This window comes from Nesoenas mayeri, assembly GCF_963082525.1.
Source record: "Nesoenas mayeri genome assembly, chromosome: 1".
NCBI lineage: Eukaryota > Metazoa > Chordata > Aves > Columbiformes > Columbidae > Nesoenas > Nesoenas mayeri.
This window is the reverse complement of record NC_137541.1, coordinates 21,810,350-21,837,558: the sequence shown is the minus strand read 5'-3', so window position 1 is coordinate 21,837,558 and position 27,209 is coordinate 21,810,350. Positions and strand designations below refer to the sequence as shown.

General features: G+C 39.8%; 1 protein-coding gene across 1 annotated transcript; it reads right to left on the bottom strand.

Annotated features, from left to right (window-relative positions):
* Window positions 1-4,597: 4,597 nt before the first annotated feature.
* On the bottom strand, window positions 4,598-26,341 carry TRABD (TraB domain containing). Its single transcript, XM_080349284.1, has 9 exons — window positions 26,053-26,341; window positions 23,785-23,863; window positions 21,018-21,184; window positions 19,964-20,104; window positions 14,994-15,104; window positions 13,444-13,583; window positions 10,993-11,165; window positions 8,238-8,349; window positions 4,598-5,346 (listed from the first exon to the last, which is right to left on the bottom strand). Exons 1-9 carry the CDS (start codon window positions 26,074-26,076, stop codon window positions 5,169-5,171), a joined length of 1,125 nt encoding a protein of 374 aa, XP_080205410.1. The 5' UTR covers window positions 26,077-26,341; the 3' UTR covers window positions 4,598-5,168.
* Between the last annotated feature and the right edge of the window lie 868 nt (window positions 26,342-27,209).

The following is a 27,209-nucleotide window of genomic DNA, read 5'->3' as shown; positions in this document are numbered from 1 at the left end:
GTAGATGGCACTAAACTATTGCTATTACTTGTATTTTAGAGCTAAATCAGAAGGCAAAATAAAACTACAAACACTGGGAATCATCTCTGTAGCCAAAAGCGCAGACATTTTAGCACAGAAAGAATGTCACTGAGGTGAGAGGAAACACAGCATTCTGAAACTGAAAGAACTGTATAACTTTTTTTTTTTTTTCATTATTTATTTTTTTTTTAAGTATTATTAAGTCTGATTCTTTCCACTTTCCCTCATGCATCAGTCTTGGTGCATTGGCACCAAGCATCTTGGATGAGGCAAGTGTGAAGGTAGTAGTGTGCATCTTTTCCCACCCTCAAACACACACCACTAGAGCTTCCCTGTACAGTACTAAAGGAACCAACAGTGAGAACATCCAACAAGCAACAGCATTTCCTCACCTGGCACTGCAGCTGCCCCCAGCACAGAGCTACCCAAGGAGTTGCCACCCTTTTCCCTCTGGGGGTGAGGACAAAGCTAGCCCCATCTTTGCCACTGTTGCCTCTCCAAAGTGTAGAAATCTCCCTTTGCTCCCTGTTGGTGAGCCTGCAGCAGCTGGAAGGCAAGCAGCAAGTGGGGGCATAATTAGACACCCCCCAGCTGGGACCTGCTGGACAGGACTCTGCTGTTCCCCATCCATGCTGTTGTGGGAATATGCACAGCAGTTCCATTTTTTCACCTGAAGTGTCAGCTTTATATCTCTGGAGCCACTTGTGTCCTACAGTTGCTGTCTTCTGTGCACATTTCCACAGCCAAGTGAAGGGGCTCAGCACCACACTGCAGTCTGTTTGTCAATCAGAGCCAGAAGAGTGACCCTTCTCCTGCAAATGCTTGAACCCCCCCAAATCTTGCAATGAAATCAATCTCAAAGCACAAGTCTAAAAGTAAGGTTTATTTCAGTTTCAGAAAGAAACAGGAAAATACAAACGAGTATCTTAGTTACACAAGTGACAGCATGTTGTTTCTTTTCCATGTGTAGCTCCTGCTACTGCCTGGCACTTCGAATACCATTTTATTTCTCAGTGCCCTTTAGATGTTTTACAATGAACACACAAAAAACAGCTTCCAGTGGAAATCTAGGAAGTAGTATTCACTTAAAAAATAATTTTTTTAATTGAGTTCAGTATTTGGTATAGAAGATACATTATAAGCATGACCTAGGCCAGCAGTACGCACGGAACTGGTGACCACAGCCCTGCGGGAGCGGCAGCTGCCTGCGGTGTGTGCAAACCCAGGCACAGGAACACAGCATTTCAGATTTCCCTTCTCCCACTTGAGCGGCTTGCCCAGCACTTCTTTGCACACGCAGCTCAACGTGCAACCGGTGGAAACTTTGCCTAATCGAGGGCAACAGGACTGCACAAGCAAAACTTTGCTTCACCCACGTACAATCGAAAAGTATGGACCCCGATTGACAAAGTATACAATCAGTACACTATTCAGCCATTACATTATCTATATGGAATACAGCATGACATATACTTATTTCCACTATGAATGCAGGGTCTGTTTATTAATAGCTTTTTTTTTTTTTTTAAGTAATGGTCATATTGTTTTTCCTGGCTAAATTTGAAAGGTTAAAAACTCTTTTTGCCACTAATTCAACACCTTTTTCACTTAAAGGGTCTTTAATTCCCATGCAGAGGACAGCACTGTAAGCAGAAGTGACTGTGCCTGATGTTAGGCCAGTGTTTGAGCACTTTGCTGGACTGGGACTAAGGCCATCAGCTCTTTACATGATTGAGCACTGGAGAGATGTTAACAGAAATGCACCACCACCACAGTCCATTTGCCATGCCTAACTCTGGACTCCAAATTCAGGTACTCAAGTTGAGAAGCCTGTCTCCTTGCCTATGCAGGGCAGGGAAACTCACCCTGTCCTCTCTTAACCAATTACACATGGCAGGTAGAGAAACTAGTCCCCCTACTCCAGCATTACACTCAGATGCCCCTCAGTAGGAGGTATTTACTCCAACTGCCATTCTTGCTCAGAAAAATGTGCTAGGTGGTGAAATTGTCATGTAATAGATCTAGGTAACCAGTGTTTGCTCTCAGTAAAAATCCTAATTAATAAGGAAAATAAATGCCTTCAACAGAAATGGTGGTTAAAATATTTTATTTTTTTATATAATAGAACATACTGCTGTTTACTTTAAATCACTTTAGAGTAAAGGCACACATTGTTAAAAGTAGTTCAAATTTACATCACATGTACAAATGCATAAAACAGATGTACATGTCACCAAAAATATACAATATGGCTTCATAAGGTTGAAGTGGGGCTGGGACAATTCAACATGTATTTAAATTTTACAGGAAGCTGTTAACACTGAAAGGATTGACTAGAACAGAAGAGAATGGACCTAAAACACTGATTATGCCACATAAACAGTACAACATATTGAATATACAACAGTCAGCATTCATGTAAGGATTGACAGGATCGTTAGTTCTGCAAATTCACCGGGCTCTCCAGTGCCACTGAGTGAACAGTGCACGCGTGTGATCTGCCAGTTTGCAACAGGGGAAGATCAACTGCAAATTCTCCATCTACAAACAGGCTCCTTGAAGAATCTGCTGATATGCTTTGTCAAAAAAAGACTGAAAAAATAGACTTAAGGTATTAACTGGAGAGAATAACTGAATAATAGACAACTTACACGGCAATCACTTCTGGCTAAAAAACACAAAACATTAAGTCTGCAAGAATGCTCCATGACAATCATTTAGCATTAGTCCCACCCAAGTTTAAGGCTCATATCTAAAATTTACCTTAGATTTGTTTTCCTTTGTGTAAAATTACCTGAGCACAGATATCAAACATCTACGGAGCTTTTAAAATATCTGCAGATACCTTAAAAATCTGTAGACAACTTAAAGCAAAACTTCAATATATTGAACTCTACCAGCTAAAAATTCTCAAAAAAAGCCCAACCAACAAAACTATCTTTTGGTATGTCAGTAAAGCCAGGAGAAGAATGAGCTTAAGCTTTTGCTCTCATCCTTTAAAAATATACATAAAATGTAATAGAATTATTCAAATAGGACTGCTTAGTTGTAAACAACATGTTAAACCTTTACAAAAAAAATCAGGAATCAAAATTCAGGCAGTCACTCTAGTCTTCTATAAATTGCTTACAAATGCTGCTTTTCCTCTTGCTAGAGATGGCTGGTGGTTTCCTAAGCACTGATACATGGAAAATAAAAGGACCCGCCTCCACTGTATTCTGTATTACCAGTTACACTTTGTGTCCAAGAAGTGTGAATTGCTGCCACTCTCATTTGCTGAAGTTTATTCCCTGCACAACTGTAAGGCCTAGATCCAGAAAAGCACCTAGCATCATCTTAAGAGCTCTGCAGGATCAGGCTAGATTTAAAAGGTTTAAAGATAAACATGCACTTAAATGATTTGCTGCACCAGGATTCATAAAACTTTCAAAGTGCGAGGCCTTTGCACCAGGTTGCGTGGACAGACCAGCTCCCAGCAAAGGCAATGCCATCACCGAGACGCGCAGTCGACCCTTAATTTTGTTAAAAAAGACTGAAAAAGACAACACCGCACAGAAGATACATGTACACACTGTCAGCAAACAGTAGACCGACCATATGGGACCATTTCCAACACAAGGTTTTGGAAATACACCCCACTAAAAGCAGTTTGTTCATTTTGTTGAACCAACTGAAAACAGAGAAACACAGCATCACCTTTTCCTCCTCCTGCCTCACACACTGGTTCCTATCTTTCATTCTCAAAAGTAATTAATACAGATAAAAACTTCACTTTAAGGAATGAGCAATTGTGTATGAGCTTGAGGAGCAAACGGGACTCTCCCATTCAAATACATCAGGTTAAAACTTTGATATGACAATTTCCGTTATTTGTATTGTTGAAGTGGGACTAGCTGATGGCAGAGGGCACTTTACAATCATTGACAATCCTGTATAAAGGGTACAAAAATTTCCTATGAATTATGAACCTAGGATTTAAAAAAAAAAAATGAATAGATCAATGATGGATGGCTGTCCTGGATGATTAAGAAAAATCACAGCAGTTTCAAGTACCCATAATCCTATGTATAAATAGCAGGTAACCCAAATAAAATGCTACAGCTAGTCTGAGAAACTAAATTGAACACCGCTTTTCTATTAAATAGATTGAACTATTCATCCACTGAGAAATTACATTGATAAATAAAATATTTTCATGTATCAAAAATGAGGGGCAGGTACTATCAATTCCAGACTTCTTGTCCCAGTAATGAAAGGTCCGAGAAACAAAAGTAAGTTGTACAGTAGTTGTAGTCTCTTAAATTTACAATACTGAATCCAGCAGGATTTGGCTAAATAGTACATTTTAAATAAGCTAATCTAAAGGAACAGAGTGTCCTGTAAACATCTGAAACAAACCACATTGCATTCTGATGGTGTGGCTATACCTTCTCTACGCAGGAGAAAGACAACTTGACTGGTGGTGGTAACAAGGGATGCGATCTAAAGGCAACGTTCCTGTTCTTCAGTAAGGCTTGTACAAAATTTGAGCAGTGTACGTATGACAGCCTGTACAATTCTGAAATTTTTTGAAAGCTCTTAGGTTTAAAAAAAGCCTAAATGTTTTAAGTATAAAACACACATTGAGAAGATGTCCTTCTAAATTATTTGTAAAAGTGTCTGGCACCAGAAACAACCACTAGGTATTATTATACCTACGGAAAAAAAGCAAAGAATCACTCAAGACAATGTCCCTGAACTTCGGAGCAGATGCAGCCAATTAGGTTACTTTGTGTCGTTCTGTTCCTCTGGAAAAGAAGTCATAAAGATACACTCTTCAAGCTGTCTGTACTCAATCATCAGTAATATATATTATATATATAGTATGCATATATATATAATATATGTATTTGCGTACATATTTCTTTTACTTCAATCTGGAATCGTGTGGTTTCATGCAACGCTTACCAGGAATCAAACCTATTCATTAGATCATAGCTGGTGTAACTTGAGTATCAAATCTTTAATCATACAGCAATTTGGTTTTGCTCAGCATCAACCACCTCTGACTAGAATCCTCACCTCACTCTTTGTTCAGTCCAGTTCACGTTTGTTGCCTCTCTCACCCTTTTTCAGCCACCTTCTTCACATCGTGCCTCCGCTCGATGTTAATGCTGGGACCTTATTTCTGTCAGCTTCTGAAGATAACTCTGTGCGGCTGGCATCGAGAGAATAAGCTGAACTGTCCTTTGACCTATTCGGTAGCAGCCATATCCCACCAGTCCAAAAACTGTCGCTTTTATGACAAATTTGAAAATCTTACTTGAAGCTGATGGAGGAGGCACACTGAAGCAAAAGATATAAAACAATGTTAACACCTGCAGAGCTGAAAAGAGGTATTTTCCAATCAAAACAAGGATTTTTTTCTCCCCTTGGCCCTCAAGAGTGCAAGAGACTCTCAGGTAACAGATGTGTCATGAACAAACAACTTATTCTTTCATGTCCAAGGGCTATATCCAAATTAAATAATAACAATAACAACAAATAATAATAAAGCCTTTTCCACATATATACAATGCCACTCTTACTGGCTATGGACCCTGACTTGCCCATCACCCTATCGAAATAGCAAAGATAGCATCAAGGCTTCTTGAATAACATTACCAGTTAATATTGTTTGTCAAACTGGTTACAATATTCCTACACACATCTCTGCACAGAGACAAAAGTCAGAAGAAACACAGGACACAACCCAAGTCCAACACCTGCACGGTCAACTCGCTGTTATTCAGGGCAATGGAGGAAAACAGAGCTTGAGTATTTTGGGTCATGCGTGTCAGGACCTGGCCAGGTCTGTGTGGCCAGAAGGGGTAAGTCTGGAGCCAGGCTGGCCCCTGCATGGAGTCGGGGGTGTTTCTGCAGGCACACCCCTGGAAGCCAGGCAGGCTCACCAGCCCGGCCACAGCTCCCGGCACAGGTGTGTGGAAGCCAAGCCCCTGTAGTGCTCCGGGCCTCTGGAGCTCCACTGAGGACAGAACAGACAGACCAGAGAGGCTTTGCATGAAGCTGTCTCTGTTCTGGCAGGTACTGCTGGCTTTGAGATCTTCACAGAGCCACCTGGAAGCCTCTGCACTGGCCACCTGGAACCAGGAGGACAGAGGACAACAGGCACACAAGCTCAGCCCCTGCCATCAAGCAGTCTTATTAACTTGATGTACCAGGCAAAGAATATTGGCTACAAACAAAAGCTCGCTTTGGAAGTGCAGCCACACGCACACGTAACCCTGCACCTTCACCACACGCTCACACCGCAGCTCAGTCCTCTCACAGGGGACCAACAGGTCTCTGCAGGTCCTTTCAAAGAAGCCACAAGTTCTCATTTATTTGTATCTAGAAAATGTTTCTCATGTATTCCAAAGCAATCAGTTACAGTAGTGCAGAAACATGGTGGGCACACTCAAACCACGTGAGATGTGCTGAGATTTGGATACAACTAGACTGAGTTTAGATCCAATGTGCTCAAATTAGTGCAAAATTATTACTGTCAAGATTTTGCATATTAAGGGAATATACAGGAAGAGTGTTAAAAAAAAATACACACAGAACAAAGGAGGGGGTAAAGGCATCCTTTTACATGCTTCTACCTATTTTTTCTCGAGTCCAGTCCCTCAATGCAATTTAAAAATAAATTCATAACAATCTGAAGCAAACAGTAAGGTCTGCTCAATCAGGTTCAATGGATGAACTTAAAAACTGTAAGTCTGAGAAATGTCTCTCCAGACGATTTCCAAGATCACTTTGCAAGTTGTAAAGCCTAACTAAACGCCTGTAAAAGTCTTTAAAACTTTTCACTTTAGAGAGGTGACAATCACTACCACACATCCCCCCATAAAGCTGCTCTGCAGCTGCAGTGCAACAGCACAAGGGGTAAAAAAGTTTAATGAGAAATGAGTCTCAAAGACAGTCATGTTATTAAACAACATAATTTGCTTTGTATTATTTTAGAAAGTCAAGGTAATGGAGTGTTAATGTCCAATGAAAAATACTGGTAACCATTCCATTCAGTTATGATACTGGCACAATAAAGACAATCAAGTCAAAGAGCCTAAACTTTGATGGAAAATATCCTCTGCGTAAACTTGAAGGCCCATAGTCGGGCTTTTGGCTACTCAGGTCTGTAATGTCAATGATACAACCAACATTAACTATACAATAAAGATTTGGGCAACCTCATTTTACAGGTTATTTGCAAGAGTGGAGAGGAATATGGGCATCTAGTTTGTGACTTCGGGCGAGGCTTAGCCTTGAAAAAGACTTAAAATTGGCTAGGCAGGGCTCACGTACATTGCATTCTTGGATCCAGACACCAAAAGTCTCTTTAAATAATATTTTAGATGCCTAAATATACTGTTTAGGTAAGGCACAGTCTTTTCTGTTTTTCAGAGCCTTTGAAGAGATGGTTGAGGTGCTTACGCAAAACAGTGAATGGATGTGATAAGCTAAAGTGCCCACATTAGAAAGGCTCTATTACCCTAAGCCACTGCAGTCCAGTACTACAATGCCTCCTAAGTTTGTAAGTCCTCAACTTTGTGGTTGCATGGGACACACACAGTCTGAACATTTTGGTTCTTCAATTCCTTCTTTTACAAAGCACATACATGTATAATACTTCAATAGATACTTTGGGGTAAGAGTTCACTCAATACATGGCTTAAATTAGCCCACATTTATTTATATACATTAAAACATGTTATTCCTCATATATATATATATGTACACAGTTAAAAACAGGCTATGAGCAACTGTGATAGTAAGCTTGCCAGAGCCAGCAGTGTCTTGACATAAGCTTTGAATCCAACAGTTTATATTTACCTAAGCTAGACTAGAAGCCTAGTTTTGTTTTCATCATCTTCCATAGCCCTTGTTTGAATTCTCATTTTAAAAGCCTTAAATGTGGATGAAAGAACTTTCTTTCTAGACAAGGGCATCTTCTCATCTCTACTTCCCTTGATATCCAACTATTTACTTTTTCTCCTTTGATGTTTTCTTTTCCTTTGCTGCAAGCACCATCTGCAAACACTGCAGAGCAAGTCAGCGAGCTGACAGTGCAGGGATGACATGAGCAATGTTTCTTCAAGTTGTAACAAACAACCCAAAAAAACCCAAACCAACCAATTATTGCTGTCTTTTAGCAAGAGAAGTTGTTACATGAACACATAGGACAAGATGACTGTTACCTCATTATTTCCTGGATGTTTAAGTCCGAGTTCCAGTTCTTTTCAATTCCAGGTACATGACCCATCCCCACAACACCAACTACAACAGCTGGGATACATTTTCTAGGTTCAGCTGAGAAAGAGATGTAGAGAAAGGAACACATCAGTAAAAGAACTAATTTCAAGCTATAAAACTGAGTTTACCAAAAGTGAGTTTTCCAAAAGATAGACACTCTTACTACTAGATATTAAAACTCTGTTACATACTAACAGTTAAGACTCATCTCACTACCTCTTATGCTGACAGTATGGAAAAAAATAATCAGCGTGGTTTCTGGATTTTCAGGAAACATTTTAGTAAGCACACCTGGCCAGGGCTCATATTTCAGTCTCTGGGTAAGGGGCTCAGCAGATGCACGCTACATTTATTTATTTCCTTCCCTGTGTGGGCCATGTTTCTGTACTACTTATCAGGAACAACCCTGGTCTTTGCTGTCTCCACCACTTCAGACAGTGGCAGCTGGCACACATCCAAATTGTGATGAGAGCTGGGCTAACAAGCAGAATGAACAATCGGAGAACAGCATTCGAGACCACACCTGCCCCTGTTCAGTCTCCTGCTATAGACCTGGCCTCAGCAAGGACCAGCAAACCCACCATTCGTGTGCAGCAGCTGGCCAGGCACCACTGGCCACTGCAACACATGCCAGCTCTCACCCCCACCTCCCAGCTACCCTCCAAATTCCACTGTGCCCCGTGGAAGTTAAAATGTTGCTCCTGACAGTTTGGGGATTATCTCTCCCCCAATGAAAAAAGTGGCACCACAACACAGCAAAAATAATTAACACAAAACTTTCTAAGTAATAGTAAGCAGGCTGCTTTCATAAATACAATAAATAAATAAATACATAAATAAATGAATAAATAAATACATAAGGAATGTGAATAAATTCCACTATTTTGCTTTAAATATCCACTCCTGATTTTTCCAGAAATAAGTAAAAAAAAAAAAAATGGAAAAGCACCCTCCCCCCCAAATGAAACAAAACTGTATGGAAAACACTAGAACTATTATACACATTTTCAAAAAACGTTTCTTTGGCCTTGCCTTTTCTCTCTGTTCTCTAGGGTTGCTCTAAATCAGAGCTGCAACTCCAGAGGCAGAGCACAGCGCCTCAGAACAGGCTGTCCATGGCACAGCACATCACATCTGCTCCAACCTGCACCCCTATGTCCCTCTCTGCTCTGGGCAGGATTCAAATATGACACCCATAAGGTTTAAATCTCTGCCTGAAACTTAGTCCTGAAGAAACTTTTATCCCTCTCTCTGAATATTTTGTGTGGAGTAAAGATAGAATGAAAAAACTGAGTGGGATAGTCTCATTTACAAGTTCTTTGGAAGAGTTCAGCCAGGTAAAATAGTCAGATGAAGGTGAGGAACAAATCAGACCTAGTTTAGGATTATATCAGACCAGAAGTATATTTGAGTCCTGCAAACAGTATCCAGGAATTTCCCCTTTTGTGTCCCTGCAACAGCAAATGATTTGGAGAACGGTGATGATGCCCAATTTCTGTTCATTTGAATGGCAGGATTTTGTGTTTTGCTATAAACTTAAGTATATAATCTGCCCTTTTTTTTTTTTTTTGCCTTTTGCAAGCATGAATGCAGAGAACAGATTGTATGTATATAATATAAATGCACAGCTTCTAAACAAAACTGTCTCTGACATTGTCTCTTTTTAACTAAAAGACTGAGACCCATGACTACCAGTTAGTTAGTCCTGCTCATTCTTGTCTTTTATGGTCTCATCTTCTATTTTAAGTCCTTCACAAGTTTCATAGCCCTTCCAGTTTCATAGGCATTCACTAAACCAGTGATCCAGAGACCGAGCTTTTAAGGAGGTAGATTTAAAGGGAAAAAAAGACAAAAGAGCAGAGGCATTGCTAAACAATTCCTCTTGTGGCTCATGACCCAGCCAGAACCCACAATAAAACTAAATTTCAGCCCACTCTTTGAACCATGTAACTGAATGCATATGTGTCTCTTTCAGCCACGTCAATTGAGTCAAGACGAAATACTGTGTGTTTGAACAAACTTTATGAAGGCCGCATTGAGGCAGTATTGGACAAAGGAGATAGAAGAACACAAGTGTAATCCCCTTGCTAATTTTTCAATTACAAGGCAGTGCCAGAGGTCTGCACTGAAGTGATTACAAACAGTATCTTCAGACAGAATATAAGAGGTAGCCCATAACCTCAGAATAGGAAGGACACACAGATCACATACAGCAGCAAAATACTTCCAAAGGCTAGAGAAATGCGATTATTCTCTATGCCTAAACCTTGCTAAAATGTGCAGAGTAACACGTTTCAAGCAATAAATGTGTTCCTGAGCAGCTAGTGATGACAACGAGCTTGGTGAGGTAACAAGGTGGAAGTGCAACAGGCAACGTAAGCCTGGACTGCCCCGTGCTGTGCTATAATACCAGATGCCCTCCTTTTGGAAAAGCTGTCATGCTAATTAGTATTTTCCAGTTCTAAACAGTACAATGAGAAAGGAATAATAATTTGGAGCCTCCTGCTCTATGAAAAAATCTTTGCTTCTATAGGTGGTTGCAACGGAAGAGTAATATCCCTTTTTAATTTTTTAAGCACTGTAATCTTACGTGACACACAAACAGAACAGAACATCCAGATTTCCTGAGAAGAACTGAAATTTGGACTAGCACACAAAGAACACCTTGCTGGTTATAATTATCTACTTTAAAACAATTACTTTCTGAAGCTCGAGGTAGTTCTATCTGCTTTGCTGCTTGCTTCAGCATGTAGGTCAAGTAAATATCCCGTTCTGAGACGATCGTTCGATGAAGATCAGGAAATTCTCCAATCATTTCTGCCATCATCTGTTCCAGTAAATCCTTCTGTTTGCATTTCTCCACATCGTCTTTACTGAAAGAAAGGTTAAGTTTTCTCAGTATCTATTATGCTTTTAAAGCCCAATACAGACAAACCAATGAATAAAAACAATTCAGTATTATATACATTATTCACATTTAATGCACGCTCTACAGTTGTTCTTCCCCAGTTCTCTTCAAAAGCAAAACAAACTCCCTAAACCTGTAGAACTGGATACCCAACAATGCCTCTGCAGGGAGGGAAAGGGAAAGAAGAAAGGTTGCTTGTCTTTAAGCAGGGCAACTCGATTTTCACCCTTCCCAGTTTGAACACTGACAACTCGGCTGAGCAGAAGCACTGGGGCTTCAAAGGAAACAGTTAGCATGGTGCCCCACTTTCAGTCTATATTTATAAGCTTAGAAGACGCAACACAGAGCGCTCCTGAGAAAGCAGATCTGATTGCTGAACGCACAGAGGCTCTATTCAAGGAACAAAAAAGCACAATGTAAAGTGCAGTCTGAGAGGATGGAAAGAGTTCTGCAGGTTCCTAGTGTCAATCACAGGTCTTCAGCAGGGAAGGCAAAGTTATTTATCAATTCCCTCAACAGAAGAAAATGGCAGGAAATCAACCTGTCACAGCTTTCATATTTTTCATAAGTGCTGTTAACCTTTTGTTTGCACCCACAGCTGTGGTACAGTCATAGTTTGTGTCAATAGAATAATTTGGTTTTGCATCACTATCTACTGAAGAATTATGCCAAACATGCTTTCTTTAATTTCCACAATCAAAAGGACATTACAAATGTCAACAAGGACAACAAGAGGGAGAAATGCATTGTTAGCTTTTGATGCATCACAGAAAAGCTATCAGACTGATGAAAATGTGATGCTGAACTATTACTCCATTTTCTGTAGAATCTCATGTTGATTGATGGGTGCACAATGCCCCCCTGCTCCCAACAACTTCCCAATTATAAACACCTTTCCTTTTCTAAGCCCATCTCACATTATTTAAACAAACAAACAAAACACACAAAAAACTCAAACAAAAACACAAAACCCAATGTAGCAGATCAATTGTACAACAACTGAGATGTTACGTCCAAGCTTCAGCAGGAAGCTAGTGTGCATATGCCATAATTATCTTAATATTTCAGTTGAAAACCAAAATGTTTCTAGGATGGATAAAAGAGAGAAGTTGCAAAGAAATATATCTTCCAGTGCTCCTCAAAAGCCTGCAAACAGCTTCATGCTGGTATTAGACTAGTAAGTAAGAAATCTTAGTTTGTGCATGAACTGTAGTTAATGGATTTAAAGAGGGTCAAACTCATTTTACAGATGAATGTAACAGCAAGTATTCACAGGAAAGGACAACTAAGTAAATACTAAAAAAGGAAACTGGAAGGTTTAATTGACCATACTACAGGCTGAGGCTTGGCTCAATTTTAAAAGCCTGGAAAACCACACCACAGATCACTTAATGAGCTGTGCAGAGCTCTGGTCACAGGGTTTGAGAGGAACTGAGATTCAAGGATCACGTGCACAGGGAACGCGTTTCTGGGAAGCTCCCACCACTGTGAGCTGGGTAGGAGCAGGCGGAACTTAGGACAGCAGTGCACATGTTCTCACCCAGTTCAACCAAGTTATCACACACCTGCTTCTGGGAAGAGAAAGCAAATTCGGCAGAGGGATGTCTCTGAAGGCCAGGGGAAAGCAAACTGAGCAAGAGAATAGCTGGCTGAGAAATATTGCTGTAAGGCAAAAGTTCCTAACAATGACCCTTTATAAAGTGAATAATCATTAAGAGTCCACATGCTGCTCACAGACTTCAGACATTTTCCCTTGTTTCAAAAACCTGCTCCAACAGCAGATTTAGTTCTCAAGCTGCCCTGATCCAGATGTGACAGTGCAGCAGGCCCAAGTCCTTTGGAAATCTTAAGGAGGTATAAATTAGCTTACTGAGGCCCTACTTTCTTCTACTTACAATATCCACACACAGTAGCAGAAAGATTTTATTTTCAGCATAAAAATAAGAAAATAGTTTTAAAAAAAGTCTTTGCTTAGGAATTCTAGGAATTCTGCAGCACCAAATCTTTCACTTCACCTGGAAGTAATGTATGAAATGACAAAGAAAGAGCTGGAACAAGATCAGAAAGCCAGCTGTCTTTTCAAAAATATGGATTATGGCTAGATAGTTTGTATTTTAATCCTTCTCACTAACTTGAAGTTTCACTGCATCAGGCTGCATCCTGAGGGCTTCCAGCTCATACTGAAATCAAACTGAAGAACTGAACAATTCTCCCCAATAGACATATGGGATACTCATTCATACCTGATTGGGTCAGATAAGAAGCAAAGGCCCCAGGCAAGCTTGACTTTTTGCCAGAAAGAAAGTGCAGCAATTGCCCTCTTAAATGTAACAGGGATGGGTCGGTCTCCAAGATGGAATTTACAGAAAGGTACTTTACTGGCCTGAAAGAGAAGACACAAATCAGTAGTGAGCATTTCACATTGTCACAGTACATCCTTATTAAGAGAATGTTTGAGTTATTGTGTTATACAAGGTGTCTTAAAGAGTGTCATACTTCAATATGGAAAAAGCATTTTGGCTTTACAGTAAATAAAACTTCTAAAATACTGCTGCATAAAGAAATACATCAGCTACAGGATGGCAATAGGTATTATAGTAAAAACATTAAGTTGCAATGCCACCCTCTTTAGGTTACTTTTACCTAAGCAGAAACCTCTTGCTTATTATTTACAGTGAACAGATGGAGCTTAATATCCGAGTCTGAATACATTCTAAGGTGAAACAACTGTGGTCACTTCATTTTTACCTAGGATTTGTCCAGATTACTAACCTATCTGTTTGTCATGGTAAAATATATTCAAGGAGGAGCTTATGAAACAAGAACCAATGCCAGATAGCACATAACAAAGCGAGGTGAGACTTTGCTGTAGCTTAGACTGACACATTTTAGCACAGTATGGAAATTCTAGAAAATTCTTTCCTATGCACACCTGTTGTATATGTATGTATGTGTGTGTGTATATATATATATATATGTATGTATTTCCCACTTAGCAGAGGAAACAAAACATTTCCCTCTGGTCTGGAATGCTCAGGAAAATAAGCCCTGAAACATGTGGGTTTTTGTTGTTGTTGGATTTAAATTAAGGGTAAATACACCAAATTATTCCAGATTCTTTAACAGCTATGTTATCTCAGATTTCCTTACTAGTACCTTACTTTCATAAAAATAGCAAGATACATTCTATAAGGTGGATACATGCAGTGAAAATAGTGTCTCAGTATTCTCAGCCCGAAATGAGTAGCTGTGATACACAGCAGAAGTCCAGCTACTATTTACTTCCCAGTATCACAGTTGGCAGTAGTACAAAACAGAATGTTAGAAGCACGGACAGGACTAACAGACTAGTCAGATATTTCACCTTCCCAAACAATCCTTCTAGATGTATATGTTAGATCTCATTAATGCTTTAGAGTTGTTTTTCACATTCTGAAACCTTGACACCATCAACAGTGAGGCTGGGATCCATATCCAGAATTCAAACCCAATTATTTAAAAGGAACAAAATAAATGATTAATTATATGAAAACAAACTCCATGAGAAATATCATCAGGAAAAACTCTTATTTGAAGCCTTTTTGGAGTTGCTTTCATGCCACTTAAGGCTACAAACATCTGTATTTTGGAGTACACTTTGAAGCCAAAGATGATTCTTACTACTTAAAAGGCTTCAGCACAAGTATGTCCACAGTGCTTTTTTCTAGCAACCAACAGCTGGTTTTATTTAGTTCAACTCTGGGAGCAAAAGGCCAGTAATTTGACCTCAGAAAAAAACATTTCAAGTTCACACCTCTTTGAAAGCCTCCCTGAATTCTCCTCCTGGGGCCATTCCCAGCTGTTCTGTGATGTGAGCAGAAACCTTCAGAAGCAGCATTTGCATCAATCCAGACATGACTCCACTCTGGTGGAAAGGGGAGAAAAACATTAAAAGAAAAGAATATCAACAAGCTGTGTGGATTTCTCTGAAGAATGCACTGTTCACAGTCATTGAAAAACCATTAATTATCTGAGTGAAGAACCAGCACTAAAAGCTACCTTTTGGAAATCAATTCACTGATCAATATAGCTCTTATTTCAGTTTCTATCGGTGGTGAAGTAGCTTTTCACATCAGTGTGCAGCTAAAGTATTCTCCCTTTCCACAAAAATGTATGGCAGAGTTAAGAAAAGAAAGGAGATCGGTCAGACTTTCATCAGTCTGTATTTACTGGAATAAATAAATATTGCTGGAATAAAGTGTTTGAACAACCAAATAATAAACCGGCTCACACTGTGCATTTACTTTTTCCTGATCTATCTAGTTACAAAAAAAAGGGACCACGGGAGTACATTCCATTGAACAGACAGTGAATGCCATGTTATAGAGACAGTGAAAGGGAAATAGCTACTGATCTAATCATAAACACTTTCACAATCCGGGGAAACACGAGGCTGAGCACTGATTAGGTTAACAGCCACGGAAGCACAGGGAATCCAGTGTTGTGCAAGAAATTGCTCTGCACGACTTCAGCACACGAGACCTTAGAAAAAAACCTCTCAGTTCTGAGTATGACTCACTCCCACAAGCAGACTAAAGGCCCCTCCTCACATAGTCTGTTAGTTTTTATCAGTGGCTGAGTGTCACCTGTCCCCAGGCATAACCTGTACCTTGGTTATGCATCTCCTCCAGCTTGGTATCAGTCAATATCACCACCAGAAGAGGCATTTCCCGTTCCCTTGCCAAAAGTTAATTTCCTGCTGTATCACCAGTTTCACACAAGTGAAGATGAGGTTACACAGGATAGCTCAATTCAATATAACTGCCTGAAGTTACCAAAGGAAGGTCCTTGTCTCCATTCTTTGCTCCCAGGGCCATGCTCAAATGACCCACCCTGTGCCAGCTCTTATGTTGTGTGATCTCTCCAAAGGCTGTAGGCAGTTTCTGCAGGTAAGTGGATTCAAGAGTCACTGAGGACCATAAGTGGCAAGAGAGAGGGGCTGTTTTCAAAGGCAATTGATTATCTGCTTCATCATGCTACAAACTAGCAAGCACAGCACATTGTAGAAATGACTGACTGACATACAGTAGTCATCAAACGAATATGCTAAGCAGAAAGACAGGGCACTGGGCTCCTGGGGAGAGACAAGGAAGAAAAAGGTCAGCGAGAAAAAGGGTTTTCAGCATCCTTAAAATCCCGTTCAAAAGCCTGGGGGACAAGGGTTTTCTGAAGTTCAGAAAAGATGTCCACAAAGAAAACTAGGATAATGCAGCCTGAGGTCACTTGTTAGCTGATCTCTCCTTCAGGTCTGAGGTATTTTAAGTTGCAATTTTACACAGATTCATCCTGCTACCTAACAGAGGGACACATCTCTGAAACGTGTCTGAGTTATCTGTGCTCTTAACCCACATGAAACTCAGTCCTTGCCACATTTGCTCAGCATCAAGGAGATAAAAGGTGACAAGCAGCCATGTGTAGCAGCAACCAGCAACAACTGGCCAGCCAGAAACTGTCCGGATATACAGAGCAAAATGGGGGAAAAAAATGAAGGGAGCAAAACACTGGAAGAGGTTATTATCGATATCAGATTATTCAACGTGAGAAAGGAAAGCTGACTACAAAAGAACATAGAATCCTGAGTGGCTGGCAATAATTTCACAGGTTAGATGTAACAGCCATAAACACAAAGCAATGCACACATAGAAAGAAATTTAATGGCACAGGCAGAGAGATGCAGAGCTATTAGCACTCTCTATTAGAGAGAAAGTGAAATATCAATTTTAGCAGCCTGTTGTTCAATAACAGTCAGGAAGCAAGAAGCATGAGAGGGATTACCAGGGAAGGAACAAAATAGAAACACAATTGTGCTGCTGCACAATCTTTAGCTGACTCCTGTCTTGAAAACAAGATACTTGAACTAAGGAAAAATGCCAAGAAATTCCAAACATATGAGAAGAGATTAAACACATAAATACTCAGGAGGTTTGGGAAAGGGTGGCTTGAGGAAGATAGATTCTATCACAACTAGCATGGAGGCAGTGAGAAGCACAGGAAAAGAGAGGAATACCCAGGCAAAGCATGACTGCAGGTTCTAATGCCTTTTCCCAGGAGTCTGTTATCAGCAGCTGTCAGAGGGCTTCTGGAACAGATAAATCTTCCACCAGCCTCAGCAGAGCTACGCTTACACTGCATATGGGAAGACAGCCTGAGGAGGGGGCCTCATGGTTACCCTTTGACAGTATAACAAGTCACAGACCCAGCAGTAACTGCAGAACCATGGGCAGAAACAAACCATTTGTACTTTAGCCCTCCGTGCAAACACAGCCTGGCCACCTGAAGCTACTGAAACCGCACTGGAGGTTGGACTTGAAAGTGCAAGTGAAGGTAGCAAGTGACACTGGCCCGCTCCTGTCCATGTGGATGCACCCTTCATCTACCAATTCACATTACATCCATTTTATTTAACAGGACAATCCTGCAGGTTACCTAATGTCAAGGGCTGTACTACACTGTGCAAAACAAGTAGTCTTTCATGGGTTAGAAGCATTTAAAAAAAAAATCATTACAATATATTCTGGCACAAGTAGCTTCATGCTAAAGCAGTAGGTTAAAAAAAAAAAAGAGGTTGAGGTAAGATTTTGCACCACTAGCCCACTTTGTCTGACAACAAGATTTCTCAACTGCTCCTGTGTGTCAGGACCGGCAATCACAGCCACACAGGGACATGACAGCTAAAAATCAAGCCCTGTTCAGACTGCCACAGGGCTGTTGCACTGTCACTTCTGTGTCCGTGCTAAGATGAACCCAGGGAGAAGATAAAACAAAAACTGTCTTTCCTGCTTGGTTTAAGCCAACTGTTACTGTGCACCTTCAGGGAATCAGCATTTGAGCCAGATACCAGTCTGCTCTGCGCTGCTTTGCTTAATGGCAAACAGGCAGTTCTCTGCACACAACCAAGAGTTTCCAAACCCCAGCAGGGTCCCAAGGAAGGCTGCTGGTAACCTGCAGCAGTTGCTTCATATGCTGCGAATGCCAGTGACCTGCTGCAAGTGTTTCACATTAACACCATGCTCAGCTTCCAACTTCAGCTAAGAACAATGAAATACAACTTTACAGCTTAAGATTTATACAATTATAAAAAGACAGCTTTCTTTTCCTAATTTGGTACTCAAGAATGAAAGTTACAAGCAGTTTTGACTTCTAGTGTAACTTTTGGGCCCAAATGCACATTTCAATAAGACAGGACAACTGAAGCATGACTAAACAACTTACCAACTGGTTTGATTCTCAGAAAAACAAAGACACTAATTTAGAATGAGACAGTTGGAATGCTTTTTCTGGTTTTCCCTATATAACCTGTGCTGCTACTGCATCGAAGTGGGAAGGCTAAGGTGTGTTTTTTTGTTGTTGTTGGGACCATAGAAATATACTATTTAAAAGGCACAACGTCAAAATTTTGTTATTATTACTATCATCATCATCCCTGGTGACAAAGTCAACTAAGACTGAACGGTAATAATAGGAAGTATCTCTGTATTATTCTCTGGTTTTGAAGCAAATACAGTGTGTTTCCTACTGTGCACACAAGATCACTTCATGACCTGGTAGTAAGTGCCGACTGCAACAAAGTTTGCATCATAGAGGAAAAAAAGCCCGCTATTTTATTTCCATTGTCCTTTTCCTCTTCATGGAAGCACAGCAAAAACTGTTCCATTTAGCTTTGATAGCAAAAGAAGGCTTCTGTGCCTGTTTACGAGGTCAGAAAACCCCCAGCTATGCTGCGCTGGTTGTTGTGAACATGCATTCTTTTGGCTACATGCATCAGAAAAATCCACCTTACCTAAAATAAACAGATGGATACAGTAATTCATGTAATATGCAAGTATTTTGCAATGTTCTTTCCTTTGATAGGACAGAAATAAAGAAAACAGGAAAGATGCGTTATTGCCTAACCATATGAGTCAGAAAGCCTGCCCTGAGACAGCCGCACACACACACGAGTTGAGCAGCCGCTGCCAGCGCTTCTGCAGGGGACACTGGTTATATTCTTATGAGGGGTGCAATCCCATTACATCAAATAAAACAATCCCAATATATAACTGCCACACAACCAAAATAACAATGTATGAATCTGTTCATTCAACTGGGCACTGGAAACTCTTTTTACTACAGTCCACATGCTGTCATTCTAACCAAATATCCTGTAATTTTAAAGTCAACTTTGTATTGTTTCACCGTGCCTACCTTAAAAATACTTAAATACAAACTAACTGGGTGAAACAGAAAAAATACACCACAACACCTGTTTTGCACACACATTCCACACACTTTTCAAATTATAACTACCTGGCAGTTTGACAGAGTCTTACACTTGTCAGCCCATTTTTTTTCCCCCAAAAAACCTCCCTCAAGGTCTACTGCCAATTAGAAACTACTCCAGACAAATAGAAGATAATTAAAAAGAAAGAGCAACACATGAGGATGAAGGAATGCAACTAAACAGATCACAACAGACTAACAAAATTAAGTGTTCCCTAAATAGTTGTGACACAGATTGCAGGAATAATAATAATATTTAAATATATTAGCAGAGCATTACGACTACATAGACAGACTTGTGTCCTGCAAAGGAAGCAATTGTCAAACCCAGGAGGATTCCTGCTGAATGTACTCGCACCTTGGTAAGCAGTATTAGGTTCCCAGCTGGTGGGAACACTGGTTTTGGTTCTAACTTGGCAAATTGCTCCCGACGCAAACCTCCAATTCTCACTGTGGGAATCATACCTGCTTTATAGCTTGTTGAAGTTTTTCCAGATTTATTTCTTTGGCTTCTTTTAGTAATGTCTTTTCATCCATCTTTAACATAGAAACTCTGTACTGGCAGAGTTCCACCACAACTACATCGGGCTGCACTTCTTGTATTGTCTGAAAAAGATGAATTTACAGCAGTTTAGGAAGGATTAAACATAAATGCATCAAATCATCAATACTTTAGTTAAAAAAGGGACATAAAAATAGCTATGTATTGAGAAAAACATCAGGGAAGATGACAGCAAAGTGATGCTTTGGAACAAGAAGATGTAGAACACATTGTGCTGGGGAGCTGGGGGAAAGAAAAACTTGATGTTAAATATTTCACGTTCACAAAGTTCTTTTGACCATACTCTGCAATCATGTGCAATCTGAGTTAGAATAAGCTCTGTAAGAACCAGAGTTGATGATTCTGGCATAAGATTCCTCTCCTTGAGCTCCTGGAGAATAAAGTCAGTCTAAACTGCAGCCTCTGCATGAAGTACAGTATGAAATAGTTCCTACTTTGACTAGAGCTTCAGACCTCTTTGCATCTTGAGAACGGAATCCAAGTTTGGGGCAACACAGTTTTACAGCTCAGTATTATACACCCCAGGTTATACACAGAGAAGCTGTAAACTGCAATTTCTGTATCAGGCTTCATGTCTTTTCAGCACATCCCCATCACAGTGCATATGCAACAACCGCAATACACTGTCAGTGTGACGTGATGCTGTACAGTGACAGGCAATGTAAGCTTTACTAGCGAGGCTTTTACTTCTTAACACTGGCACTGTATCCTAAGGACAAGTAAAAATAACTGAGTTGGAAGAGTGATGTATTGCATTTAAAAAAAAAGAAAAAAGAGAATAAGTCCATCTCTTAGTTCATCCCACAGCGCTGTCAGCCCTCCAACAGCTAATGAGGGAAAACAGTCTGGAGGTAACAGCACAGAATCAAGTCAGAAGGCTGGACTCATTCTATGTACTTAATGCTTAGTTGACAACATTACAAACATGCTGCTGAAGGGCTCCCACTCAGTGTTTACCTTCACTACATCCTTTTTGCTGCTGTCACTGAAGTGTGCTGTGCCAACCACATACACTTTAGAACCATCCTCGGTGTTAAGCTCAGTCACAGTGCTTGGTAAAGTAGGCTTTTTCTGCCTCTTCTTCATCTTCATCTCCAGGATAATTTTAAATGCATCTGCATCAGCTATAAAGAAAAACAGAAAAACACACATGACTACAAAGTGCATGTAAGTAAAATGGAAAATAAAAATGTCACCAGTAAACAGCAGAGCAGAGCTAAAAGGCCATTGATTTACCACTGTAATCTTACATTCAGTTCTGAGGCTACATCATTGAGAGTGCCACCACTGGAGAGGATGCCTCCAAGCATGGGTCTCAGTCCAGGTTTCCTACCCTGTGGACACTGGGACAGGTTGTCCACGCAGTTCAGTAAGGGAAAGAGAGAAGCTGTGTGGCAGGTGCAGTGGACAGAAAAGCAAAGAATACTTAGAAAATGTATACACCAAATTGGGAAAAAAAAACAAATCACATTTAAAAAATTCTAGAACAAAAGTGTTCTTTTTTGGGATTTTGTCTGTATAAATGATAGCAACACATGTACACTGGTGTGAGTATGCTAGTAAAGTCAGCTGCATATATTGCTACTGTAGTTATCTTGTGTCTGCCAATCTTAGCCTTTTCTGGGATTAACACACCAGAGATCAGTATACAATTGAAAACCTTAAGAGGTATTCAGGTCAGGAAACAAATCATTCTTCCCTAGTTTCAACAACAAACTATTTAAGACCAAAATGGTACAACATTAGTTTAGCCCATCTATCTCAAGCTTGCCATGGAAGATGAGAAGATCTATCAGTTCCATCACAGCTGCTTGTTAAATGCCAGAAAGTCTCATTAACTCAGATACAGAATCTTCAGTTTTACATAAATGGGAAATATAGTAATTTTGAATTAGTCATCTTTAAGCTTTACTATATCTTACGGAAAAAAAAAAGCAAGCATCAAGTAGGAAAGCAGAGTTTTGTTTCCAACCAACTCTCTTTCTCTGGGAAGCTGCTGTACAAGTTAACAGAGGTCTCAAGTGATCCAGAAGCCTGGAATAGGATCGTAACCCCAGGAAAAAACAACAACAACAAAAAAAGGTTAGTGAACAGTTTCCAGGCAGGATGTCGAAGATGCAGATAAATTACAGCCTCCTACCATACATTAATTAGTTTTATGAATCTGGTTTAACTGTGTGGCTCTGTCCCCAGATCTGTTCCACAAATACTTATCTCACACGATTTTATGTAAAAAAACAAAACATAAAACCCAAACCAAAAGCCACCCTCTAACATCCTTCTTAGCATTTTAGCAGCCTACTGCTTCATGGTGAATACCCAAGAACATGCTGTGTTGCAATCTGTACGGTCTGATCTAAGACCACATTGCTGCCAAAACAGGTGGTGGTGCTAAGAATGGGGTGGGGAAAAAATGACTGTAAAAGGAAGAAGAGGTAAGGCTGGTGCATTTGTAGCACTCTCAGTCACAGAATCATAAAAGCAGCCACAGTAGAGAAAACAAAAGCTACCTAAGCAAATATCCTGCCTCTCACAATGGTCAGAAGTAGATATCCAAGGAAGAACATAAGAAACAGGAAAAGTATGCACAATTCCTTCCACAATTACTCTCCTAGCCTAAAGCCATCTATGGCTCAGATTCCCCCAGTTGAAAGCGGTTTCTACATGTTCAGTAACCCTAAAACACTTAATTTCCATTAATTTTTCAAGCCTTCATCTCATACATATATTCAGAACTGGACTGAGTAATGTTTCATGTCAAGAAAAACACGTGGTGCTGTGCTGTTACAGCAGTTATCATTTAAGGATATAATCAAGGAAAACATTCTCAGGAGCAGCTATGATTTTATTAAATCAGCTTCCACATATGAAGAAAAAAGCAACATAAAAAAATTAATCTGCTTCTTTAGGTCTGAATGCTTTTCCCATATCTTTAGTCAAGGCTCTGTTTGATCCTTTGATTGCTATTTCTGAAGGCTGCAGTCCCTATGGATTATTCAGCAACTTCAGCATTATAGTAATGTTTCTGCTACCTGCTAATGTGCCCTAAGGTGCTTCATTGCCTGTTATTTGCCAGAAGGCACAATCTGAATGTTCCTGTTGTTCTAAACGAGCATCATATACATTAACATCACAATGGTATATCAATAAACACAAAGCAAATCCTAATCTCCTCCTGAGAAAGAAATGCTGTCATTATCTGATCCTTACCACTAAAAAGTAAGGACTGATCTTCTTCCTGGACATCACAAGACAGTTTTGGCTGAAATACTGCTATTCCCACGTGCTGCAGGCTTGGCCTTCATATCAAAACATTATCACGCTAGCATGGGCAAAGGCATTCCACCGGGGACAACTGAGCCAGCATCATACCACTAGACGCCAGAATGCCAAAGCCAATATGTACGTAACCATCTCTGGCTTAGAGAGCAATGGCCCAGCTTAAAACAATAGCTGAGTATATCTATTAAATCAAAAACCATTTACTTTCTTTTGAAAGCATGGGAGTGGCAAACTGACAATTGATGTTATTGCTCTTTCCAAATTTGGTTTATGCAACTGGGCCTTTTTACAAATCACAAATAGATTAAGTCAGATATGACCTCACTTGCATCTCCCTGTTGCCCTAACAGCCACATCCTTATTAGGTAGGAAAAAGGCTTGGACATTTAACTTGATATACTGCCAATATGATACACCCTCCCCAGTCAAACCAGAAACATACAGATATTGTGCGACACACTTGATGTTTCCTTTGGGCCATCTTCTGGTGCATCAGAGGACGACACTGGATCTGCAGCAGCCTGTATGAAACAAATTCAAAAGGAGGCTGGGAATTATAATGAAATGTTTTAATACATCTTGCCCCTTGTGAGTTTTCTCAGTTTGAACCTACATACAACATTCATGCAAGTAAATAATTTAAGCAGTGTCAACAGTTCAAAGCATCTGCGGTTTTACAACTGATTTTCTCCTAGCTGGATAAGTATGAGAAAGAATATATAAAACACTAATGATTTAATGTCTATTTTGAAAGATATTTATAGCTGACATGGAGTTAAAAAAAAAATCTTACTCCAGAATAAAAACCCCCAAATTTATCTAACACTACTATAGCATTTTCTCTGTTGGAAACTAAAACGTGCACTGATTATCACAATACCACTGCCACTTATAAGATGGCGTGTTTGACTCAACTACCAGCCAGCCAGTCAGGAATCTGACAAAGTTAATCAGCACTCCCAATTATACACATATCCATTCAAGAAGAGTCAAGTATTTTATTCTGTTTGAATACGTGTAAGGTAATTACACAATATGCAATCCCAATCTTATAAAGTTTGTGTATTTTGATTTCACATATATCAGAAGTCAAAGTCAAAAGGATACAAAGCATCTGCATAGTTTTGTTCTCTGAAGGATCAGGAGGTGATTGAAAAGATTCCCAAAGAGTGACTTTAAATATTATCACTAGAAGTATGTGAGGCAGGTCTTTGGGTAATAAAATCTTTCTTATTTTTAACTAACAGGTGAGTTTTAAAACCCATGCATAGAATTCATACAATCCCAGTCATCCAAGCCAGAGATGCAGAGTTAGTGCAAAAAATAGTTTATAGTTGATGTTTCCTGATTCGTAAGTCTCTATCTCTAGGATACTACATTAAGTCAAAGTTGAATCAGTATGATTACTGGGAGAATATGGAAATCTTGAACAACATTAAGTCAAAAAAGATACAAGACAGGATATGAATCCACCATCACACAGGTACCTTCCAAATGAATGGCAGTATTAATGAGTCAGCAAGCAGGCAGCCAAGCTCTCCTGAAGGACGTCAGCTTTTTGGCTAGAATGACTGGTTTATTTACTTTGTACTTAACCTGGTAAGATTTAAAACAGGACTGTACAAAGCACATCCAATTGTTAAGAGCTTTCAACAAGAGTAATTAATTTCTTCTTGTGTTCCATTATGCCAAACAGTAATTTCAGATAATAAATCCTGCGTGTCTTACCTTGGCCCCATTGAAGGTAAGGCAAAATTTATCATACCTTTCATGGAGTAAGACCAAAAAGTACAACAGCTTTACAGTGCAAAGTTTAGAACATTCACAGCAACATATCATAATTTCACTACAAAGCAGAACAGAAGTTCGTGGACAACTGCAAACTGCAATTACACTGCAAATTGCAATTATATTCACAAATCTAATTTAACACCAGCTCAGCTTTTGATCACAACATATGGCTTGACTCTACTGCTTGCATACGTAACTCTAGTCGCAAAAATATTTTGGAAAAACACATCCATCTGTAGCATATGGAATTAATCCTGTCACTTATGCTAGTTTTGTCATCATAACAATATTACAACATTGCAGTGGGAACAGCACTAAGCACCACATTAAGAGTCTGCTGTTCCTTTTTTTTTTTTTTAAAAAAAAAAGATAACTGACAGGACACAGTACCCAACATTCTTATATCTCATAAGAAAAAATATCTTTCCTGATCTTCACTTATTACACCAGAAAAAGGTTTTGAGATACATGGATATGAAAAGAGAAGAAAAGGAATAGAGCGTGTAGAAAAAAACACCTCAGTTTAATTTGGCAAGGTACTTAACCTATGCACACTGAGATCATTCTCACACAATCAATTTGTGTAATTTACTCACAAAACATTTTTTTCCGCCACCTAAAGGTAAGGGGGAAAGCTCATAGGTTAGGCTATTTTCTCACTTGAAAGTAAATTACTACAAAGGACTCTTTCTGGCTTTTGCAATTGGATGGAAAAGGATCCTGAAAAGAAGAACCTACATATGGCAAGAAAGTAGCATTCAGCTCCCCACCCTTCTGTTTTATAAAGGGTCTCACACAGGCAGTGCTGACCCCCTGACTTTGCAGACCTTCCCCGAGGACAGGTAGAAGAACCCGGCTTATGCAGTCTTGACCTTCCCTGTAGTTCTACTGAGGAACAAACCGCAGCTCCAAGCCCTACCTCAGGCTGTTGCTCCGCTTGCATCCCTGCAGCGTAGGCTTATTTTCACCAACCACACAAGAACTGCAAGAAGTAAACGGAATGGAAGAGAATTAAAAATTAATGGCATAACCCAGAATATTTGTTTAAGAACTCTAAGGGGAAAAAAAAAAAAAAAAAGCTGAGGTGTCTCTACAGTGTTTGATAAAAGTTGAAGTAATAAAAAGCAACAAACTTATGATGCACAAATGCCGTCCTTTCAACTCTGCTGCTGTTAAAAACAAAACAAAACACAAAACCCACCAACCAAACAAAAACACACCAAATATCAGTATGGTTAAACTAGCTTGTCTCAATCCAGTTTTTGAGTTGGCTCTAAATCCAAAGCAAAGTCCTGTTCTAACACACACTGAGAAAACCTTAATAAACAAGGGTAGATTTCATGGGAACCCAGAATTTGCTTTTTTTTTTGCTGTCCCAGATTCTGAAAAAAAAAAAAAGCAAGAAGCCATTTTCCTCCAGATCACTCCTAAGTAATTGTAATTGAAGACACAGGATGGCTGTCAAAAAGGTTTCAGCAATAGCAAAAATCTTGCTCAACTAGATCAGGAGGTTCTGCCTTGTAAAAACCAACCACGTCAGGACAAGTTTTTAGGCAAACTTCAGGCATCATCTGTACTTGTGGGACTTCAAGGTTACAGGAGAGTAGTCTCAGTCTTAACATTGAACTAGAGACCATACACATTATTGGCTGATCTGCATCATGTTATCATGCATATATTTACAAATATGCCAGGGTAAAGAACATCGGTAAAATCATGCCTGTGTTAAAACCCCTGGGAATCGAGTTTGAGCCCTTAGTGAATAGTTTCCATGTCTTAGTTTCAAATTCCTTCTTCCTCCCATATTATGCAAGTTCTAAAGTTCTTCCTGAAGCTGGCAGAGTGCTATGATTTGACTTTGACAGTAAGTACTCTAAAGGGACTGCACAAGCTGCTGAACGCACATCTAGTCCTCATTCTGCTTATTCTCACTGCTATCCCGCTAAAATTGAAGCACTCGAGGAAAGCGCTGCTTCTTCACTACAGCATTTTGGGCTACCTCTCTCTGACCTGTTTGACAGTACATGTGAACAAGTGTTTTATTTGATCAGACTGAAGAGGAGTAAAGCTGCCTCC